Source organism: Micromys minutus, assembly GCF_963924665.1.
Source record: "Micromys minutus genome assembly, chromosome: 16".
Taxonomy (NCBI): domain Eukaryota; kingdom Metazoa; phylum Chordata; class Mammalia; order Rodentia; family Muridae; genus Micromys; species Micromys minutus.
This window is the reverse complement of record NC_137985.1, coordinates 45,758,384-45,766,811: the sequence shown is the minus strand read 5'-3', so window position 1 is coordinate 45,766,811 and position 8,428 is coordinate 45,758,384. Positions and strand designations below refer to the sequence as shown.

Below are 8,428 nucleotides of genomic sequence, written 5' to 3'. Positions count from 1 at the left end.
AGCAGTGTCCTTCACTGCTACTCCCACTGCTCCTGCAGGGCCCCTCCCTTGGCCTGCAACCCTCAAACGTGTGTTGACCTCTCCCTCCCTCTGATTTTATTTAGGCTTAGGCGTAGTGAGTCTCCATCTGTTGTTAGTGTCAGAGGGCCTCTTCTTCCTTTGCTGTCTCTCCTCGTCCTGGCCCTATAAACGCACATATAAGCAGTTCCTTTCTTACGTGCTCTCTGCTGACTATTTTCCTATGAGGAACCATCACTCATGACTAATCCAGCTTGTGTCCACTGATGGATGCTCTGTGTATTATGGTGAGGCCAATAGGCCAAAGATGAAAACCCAACACAGGACAACTCAGCCCTTCTTTGACTCCCACACTGAAACAGGACCAGCTGCCTCTCAAATAAAGAGCCTGGAGATGCATCCAACTAGTTTAATGACTGGTACAATCATGCAAATGCCAAACTAGGGATGCACGAGGCCACAGGGGCCTGAGGAGGGGAGGGCACGACAACATTGTCACAGGGAAAATAGGATTGCCTAATATTCACGGGGAGGGGTGTTGGGAGAGACCCATTGGCAGTGAAAGACCACGACATACTCCTCAGGGGAACTCGCATCCTGTCATGAAAGCAGGAACAAGCTGGCCACCTTTACTCCCGGACATAAATTCTTGTGCATACCACATCATCGGCGCCAAATGTCTGCCCAGAAAAGAAAAGGAAAACCAATCAAGACAGATGCCTGTGCGAAAATGTTTAAAGCATTTCACCCACGAGATGAGTAACTGCTCTGTTAATAACACTTCATATCAGACTTTAAATCTGGGGTTGTGTGCTCCGGCTAAGTGCTCAGGGCACGGGGCAGACATTCTGCCCTAAGCTTCCTCTCATCAGAGGACTAACTAGGACATAGGATTATGTTATATTCAGTTCTCCTTTGCTTCCGGAACCTATGACTTCTGGCCTAAGACATGTGACTTTGCTGGCTTTAGTTTTGAAGGGAGACTGAAGGGAGATGAACGTTAGGTCAGATATTTCTGAAAGGGCTTCTGTGTCCCTTCAAGTGACTGCAAGAGAGTGAAGGGCTTAGGCAGCTGCAGCCAGATAGACTGTGCTTTGGAGGAAATTATTCCTTAGACAATATAGTGTAACATATTTGCATGGCGTTTATATGGTATAGGGTATTATAAGTAAGCGCTAGGAATGACTGTAAACTTGGAACGAGGCAGAAGGCTGTATGTAGGCCAAATGCTACACAATTTTATAGAAGGAACTTGAGCATCTAAGCAGTTTGGTCTCTGCAGGGTTCCTGTAACAAAGCCCCAAGGATGTAGAGGTCTAGCGATAATACTCATCATCTCTAAACTAAAACCTCACTCTCAGATGCACGAACAGAACAGAGACCCTGACATCACTTTGCGGCCACAGTCAGGCAAGTCTCTCCCTCTCTTGGGCTGCTCAAGGTTGAGGGGAAGGGTGACTTTGAACAAGATGATTCTGAGGGCTCTTTCCAGCTAAAATTCTATGACTCTTTGTTGGCTGGAGGGAGAATTTAAATCCTTCCACAGATGGGAAGGAATATTTTCCTTCTGGTGCCTGAAATGGTAGCACCTGTATAAGTAAAATGTCTCGAATTCCCCCAAATACCAATTACTCACACGCCTGCTCTCCTGGGACTCTCACAGTCAGAACAGGGAAAGCAATGCCTAAGGGCAAAAAAGGGGGGGTGCAAAGAGGCTGGAAAGAGGGTTCAGCAGTTAGGAGTACTGGCTGCTCTTTCAGACCTGGGTTTGAGTCCCAGCACCCACATGGCAGCTCACAGCTGTCTGTAACTCGGAGTTCCAGAGGATCTAACACCATCCTCTGGCCTTCACAGGCACTGGCACACGTACTGTAAAAGACATAAAACATGTAGGTAAAGCACCCATGCACATCAAATAATAGTTTAACAAACAAAAGAACGAAGCCAAGACCTCCCTGTTGGCAGTCTTGGTGTGGGTATTTTTGTATGTTTGTGTTGAAAGGCCTTTATCTTTCAGATTCCCCAATGGCTGGTGATTCAAGAGAAGCTAAAAACTGTTGTGCTAAGGGTCTAATTATGTCAAGCTTTTTAGATTTTTTTTAAATTTATTTATTTATCTTGCTGTGTTGGGACTAGAATCTAGGGTCCTGTGATTATTAGGGAGTTCTGACAAGATGGGCAGTTTTAAGGGCTTTGTGTCTACCGTCTTTCCTGTTAGTGAGAAGTGCAATTAATCCATGCCCTGGGCATGTGTTCGGGATTGGGATGGAGTAGATTTCCCTTCATAAATCAACTTTTTAGATGTTTCGCCCTAAGAACCATGCCGGTTTCCCAGAGTTCCTTGAGTCTATAGCCGCATAAGTCCCTGGAGCTTACTCAGGCAAAAACAATAGCTCCATGGCACGGGAAGAAATCCCCACATCCCCTTGGATACATTTATGCTCGCTAGGAGGTTCCAGAAAGAAACTCTATAGAGTATTCCACGGCAGTGTGAGGGCGTATACTCCGTTTTCAAAGGAAGATGATTTACAGCCCGTGGCAATTTACTGTTGGCTCTGGGGACTCTTATTTCAACTAAACTAAAGTTACTTACCTCTCCTTACATGAAGATTACATCTCCCAACGTTTTAGATTTATTAATGATAATAACCCTTGAAACAAAAGCCCACATTTCACATCCCAAATGCCAGGAATTAATGCTCCCTTTGAGGCTTGTATATATGTTCCTGAACCAGGAAAGAATGCCTGGGAGGGACTGCTGAGTGGGAGCAGTCATGTGGCAAGTCCCTCACTGACATTTAGCCTGTGACTTCAGCTTCTTAGTATTCCAGAGGTAACCAAATTCCCGCTTTTTCAGTGTGAACTGAACTCCTGCTTAACCCTTAGCTAGAATCAAGAACTCCATCATCATCTCAGTGTTCCCTGCTACCTCTGGTTCCCACAAAAATGCATGTGCCTGTCTCTCTAGATTTCTAAGTCTCAGCCCCAAATTGCTCTCCTAGTCCAAGAGATGGCTAGCCCTCGGCTGGAAACACTAGCCAGGTTGCAAATTAAACCAGCCTTTTGTCCATGAAAGAAGGGCCAGTTAAATCATCCTAGCAAAGAACAAGAGGTGAGGGGGGGGGGGATCAAACAGCCTCAAAGTATCAGACAGCTCAATTTAGGGTCTCCTTGCAGGCTAGACGTGTAATTTTAGGGCTGAAAGGATTCTCAGGGGCTGCAGTTCCATCTCTCCGTTAACAACAGGAACTTTACAGAGTTTGGGAAGAACAGAGGGTCCGTGCTGAGGTCACACGGGGCGCCTCTCCCCCAGCAAACTTCAAAGGCTTCAGAAACTCTAGGTAATGGGTCAGGGAGCCTCACAGGGTGATGTCAACAGAATGCCTAATGGAGAACAAAAGATGTAAGTTCTTGAGCACCCATAAGGGCCTTTTCTTTCTCTAGCCTGGGGTGTGAGATATCAGTCAGTTCGGAAACACAGGGGAAGAAAGTAGGGGCTATTTTATCTCTCAGCTCCCCCTTTCCTCTGAATAAAACTGGAGAAGATGTGGATAAGTTTAGCCCTTTGGGTTTTTGTTTAGTTGTTTATTTGTTTGTTTTGAGGTAGAGTCTTGTTTTATAATTCCCATTAGCCTGAAACTTCTGGCTTTCCTGCCTCAGCCTTCAAAACATTGCATTATAGGAGTGGATTACTGGAATGGGGCAGACAACATAAAGGCTTTAAAAATGGCCTCACCAGGTACATTTTGCTGTAGGTATTTAAACTGTTTAGTCTAGACATGGATACATGCCTTTGGTTTCAGTGTTAGGGAGGCCGAGACAGGCAGATCTTTGAGTTGGAGGCCAGCATGACTTACAAAATGAGTTCCAGGAAAGCCAGGGCTACACTGAGAAATCTTGCCTCAAAAATTACAAAACAAACCCAAAGGAAACAAAGACAAACAAAAAAGCAAACAAAAGGTTTCTATTCACACACATTTATAAAGTGCTTGCCTGCTCTGGTCATAAAGAGCCCACCTTTCTACAACAGTACATTCAGACATTGCCAAAATGTCCTTGCTTGTCTCCTGGGGCCAGTGGATTTTTAAGACTATAGTAAAAATCTTTGTACAGCTTTGAATGCTGATGTAATAAAATTTTATGAAACTTTTACTAGCAAAATGGGTCACGGGGGTGCAGGGGGGAATCCGATTTTGTATAAGCTGAGGGGGGTCTCACAGAGCCCCAGCATTCCAAGCCAAGCCAGAGAGGAGATTGGGTGTCACCCGCCACTGGGGTTGACAAAGAACAGTTTGGACAAAGGTCTGGCAGTCAAATCAATCTCAGATATGACCCTGCCTTCTCAGGTAACCCTCCCACCCCCACCTACCAACCATTTAACAATGATTTCCTCTGGTTGAAACCGTCCACCCAAGCTTTCTGCTCACATTTTAATCTGTGGCAAATGACTCTCTCAACCAGTGAGCGTGAGGACAGCACCTGTATGGCCCACCCCTGAAGATCACCACGGGAACCCTGGGATTGTCTTCTAGCCAAAGAGCCCTTACCAGGATTAGCTCATCGTTGGCCAGCTCCCGGGTCCAGTAAGTTTTGGGGCCATTCCCCTCAAGAAGAGTCTGTGTGCAGTGAATCTTGTTCTCATTCTCCCAAGTGGGTAAACTCTGCAGGCAGGAAAACCATTAGTGATATTAATTACAGTCTCGGCAGTGGGAGGGGAAGGAAGACAAAGAACACCAGAGAATAATTGCCAAACAGAAAAGCAACACATGGGCTCTGTCGGCAGGGCACAGCATCTTCTCGGCTGAGCCACATAAAGTACAATTCAGAGTACTGGTCACGGGTTTATGGGACATAAATATACCTTATATCACACATACAGCAAAGCCTTAGGCATGCTTTGCAGCTCCAGGAATAAAATTCAGAGCACAGCGATTATAAATTTCAGAGCACACAACGATTTACTTCTACCAACACTGCGAACCTCTCCAAACAATTTGGACTTCGGTTAGAATCACAAAATGTTACAACCATTGAGACATTATGTTTGCATCTGCTCTGGTGGCCAGCAGGGCGGATGAGAAGGTGAGTCCCATGGTCAGATTCTGGACAAACACCTTCCTTTCTCCACGTTCCTCATCAGAATAGCACACAGCCTGCTCTAGTAAACTGGGGTGTCCGTCTCTGCGGATAAAGATGTTTCTGCTTTCCAGGGTACATCCTTCTAGAAACATTTTTTTTTTTTTAAATCAAGCCAATTTGAAGGTGGGGTGAACAGGCAGAGGAAGGTGGCCCCGTAGCTTCCCCCGTGTCTGCCCACCACAAAGTGAGATACGGCTGGGCTGAGTGGTGCTGAATGTAACCATAATCACTTTTTAACTAACACATGGGACTCCTTCATTAGACAAGGGGTGGGGGAAGGGACGGGGATTTTTAAGCCCCACTCTCTCCTGGGTGTTACATGATTCTTTTGTTGTTCTTAAATCAGAATTGCCCTCTCTGGCAGTCACCAGGGTTAGACAGCTCCCAATTGAGCCCTGCCTCTGGTCAAGCCAACTTCTCCAGTACACACCCTCACTGCTGTTCTGTGTTTCCTTTTCCCTTCCTCTGATGCTAAGGATGAAATCCAGGGCCAACCACGCGCTAGGCACATGCTAGGCACATGCTAGGCACATGTTATACCGCTGGGCTGTGTTCCAGCCATGTTCTTTTCCTTGGTATTGTCTTTCAAAAAATGTGGTGACTTGAACCTCAGGTCTCGCTAGCTTCAAGCAGGGATCAAATTTGATGGGCAAAGACTATCTTATGAGTGAGCCTGCAACTGGGGCCTGTGTCTCTCTGTTCTTCCAAACATGGTGACCAGAGTCACATTTGGATCAGGAAAGAGAAAAGAAATAATTTCCCATCCTTTAGAACGTTGTTGTATCACAAAAACAAAATTTTTTTTCCCACTAGGTAGGTCTGGCTATCTCTGAGCTCAGAGATCTGTCTGTCTCTGCTTTGAAGTACTGGGGTTAAGGGAATGTGTCACAATATTTGGCTTCATTTGTAAATATTCTAGAACACTGGAAAAGCTGGCTGTGGTGACTGTGTGGTACTAGCTAGCTCTTGAAGGAAACAGGATTGAAGCAAGCTGGATCCAGCCTGGGCTACAGAGCGAGATCCTGTCTCAAACAACCAACCAAACAAGAAAACAAAATGCACAAAACAACCACAAAACCCATGATGGAGGAAGGGAACATCCTTTTTAAATGAGATAGCACCGCATGTGTTGTAGATAAAACAGCTAATGTGAAGAAGGCATTAGCTCCAGAGCACCCACTCAGCCTTAGCCTCCTGTCTCAAGGAACCAAAACAAAATAAAAACAACCATGAGACAAACAGAAGAACAATAAAACTCCTCTCTTGCTTGTTGGGTATAGTGATGGATGCCTGTAATCCCAGAACTCCAGGGGATGAGGCAGGAGCATCGGAGTTCGAGGTCACCAGGCTTATACAGAAATGTGCAGGCTAGCCTAGTCATAGCAAACCCCTACTTAAAAATCTGTCTCTCTCCTCTCTTTCCTCTCTCTCCCCCCTCCTTTCTCTCTCTCCCTCCCTCCCTCCTCTCTTTCTCTCTTTCCCTTCCTCTCTTCCCCTCTCCCTCCTTTCCCTCCTTCTTCTCTACCCCTCTCTCCCTACCCACCCCTTTCTGTCTTTCGCCCTTGAGGACTTAGAAAGGACATTTAGTATACTGTCTGATCTAGAACATGCGTTGCTTTTACTTTTGGAAAATTCTGCTCTTCCCTTAAAGACTACGGTTGAACACAGAAGGGCAGGAAGAGGTGACGGGGTAGGGGGTGGGGACGATCCGGGCGTGCAATCGGATCCAAATAGTTCCTCTACAGTCCAGGGACCCAGGGGGCGGGACGCTAGATCAGCCACCCCACCTATGACAGGTAACTGCGCAGAAAAGGAGGCAGCAGCGGTCCCAGGAACCTCACCCACGCCGCCAGAGCGAGCGCTTAAGGCGCCACTAGGGAAGCACCAACCACAGCCAGGACCACACAGCCACCCAGAGCTCAAAGCGCGCGCCTCTTGGCGCCCAGGGTGGGGCGTAGAGGACTAGTGTGAGGGGAACCGGGGCAGAGCTTCTCCTGAGCCCAGGACCATCAGGTCACACAAACTTCCTGAGACACGCCCTGCCCTGCAGCGTGTCAAGGGTTTTAAGGGGTACCCGGGAAGGAGGTGCGGTCTCTGGGGCCTCACCCTGCATTTGCGTCCGTCCACCGTCTCCTCCTCAAAGCCCTCTCCGACCTTGAAATTGATCTCAGTGGTGCGCACCGTAGTGGATGTCTTGATGTAGAACTGGTCCCCGTCCTGGCGGATCTCCACGTGCGGCTTGGACGCAGCCGCCACTGCCACCTTCCTCAGCATGGCGTTCACACCTGCTCAAGAAAGCACAGGCTCCGGTCGGTCGCCAGTCCTCACCCACCGGTCCCCCACCCCAGGCCTGTTTGGCACTTCCCAAATCCTCTGGCTTTAGACGGGGTTCTTAAATTAGTTCCGTTTGTCTCTGTCCTCCCCACGTTTTTGAGAAGAGAAACTGAGGCTCAAAGACGGCAAGTGGCTTCCCTGAGTTACCCAGTGCTTTCATGGTAGGATTTGATCTCAAAGACGCCCCAGTTTAAAGTCCCTGCTCCTCATTGTGATCTAGAGCACGCGATAAAGATGGAACCGTCGAGAAAGGCACCAAATGTCCAGCAAACGTTAGTTGAACCCCTTGGGTCCAGAGCCCTCTCTGCGATCCGGATTTGGATCCGAGAAACAGAGATTGACCACTCCTTTGACTCCCTCCTGCCTGAACCTCCCTAGGCCACCCTCTCTGGAACTGGGGCGCCTCGCAGCTGCTTCTACCAGACCGGACATACCCTCCGCACCAGCTTACCCAGAGCCTTGAGGAGCTCGTCGAAATTCTCGCTGCTGCGCATCTTCCAGGTACCGGCGAAGTTGGGCATGGTGACGGTGGTGTCGGCGGTGGCGACGGTAGTGGCGGCGCGAAGGCAGCGGCAGGCACCCACCTCTGCTGCGGAGCTGTCGCACGCGGCGTTGCAGAGAGACTGGCGCTCTGCGCCCAGCCGCCAGCGCCTTGAGTCACTTGGGTAGCGCCCCCGCCCCCCGCGCGCCCTTCTGGGGCTCCGCCCTCAGGTCCCGCCCCTGCCCTCCGCGCGCGCGGTGCGAGAAGGGGGGGGTGGCCCACGAGGGGTGAGCCCGACTCCCCGCCCTAAGGCGCCCCTCAACATCCCTCATCTTCCCATCCGCCAGTGATGCAGCTTGGAACCCGCTCTCCCCTGCTGCCTCCTCCTCGCCTGCCGCCCACATCCTGTTTTAAACTGGGTGGTGGGAGAGGGTTTAATGAAGCCAGGTCGGCCTG

The 8,428-nt window shown here is 48.9% G+C and overlaps 1 protein-coding gene across 2 annotated transcripts; it reads right to left on the bottom strand.

Moving 5' to 3' along the window:
* Positions 1-647: 647 nt before the first annotated feature.
* CRABP1 (cellular retinoic acid binding protein 1) lies at positions 648-8,012 on the bottom strand (the record flags this gene model as incomplete). 2 transcript variants are annotated; one of them, XM_080929705.1, is made up of 4 exons in its annotated part: positions 648-698; positions 4,566-4,679; positions 7,264-7,442; positions 7,943-8,012. In XM_080929705.1, 4 exons carry the CDS (start codon positions 8,010-8,012, stop codon positions 648-650), a joined length of 414 nt encoding a protein of 137 aa, XP_080785831.1. The 2 variants fall into 2 exon arrangements, with proteins under 2 accessions (XP_080785831.1, XP_080785832.1); XM_080929706.1 differs by lacking the exon at positions 4,566-4,679.
* Between the last annotated feature and the right edge of the window lie 416 nt (positions 8,013-8,428).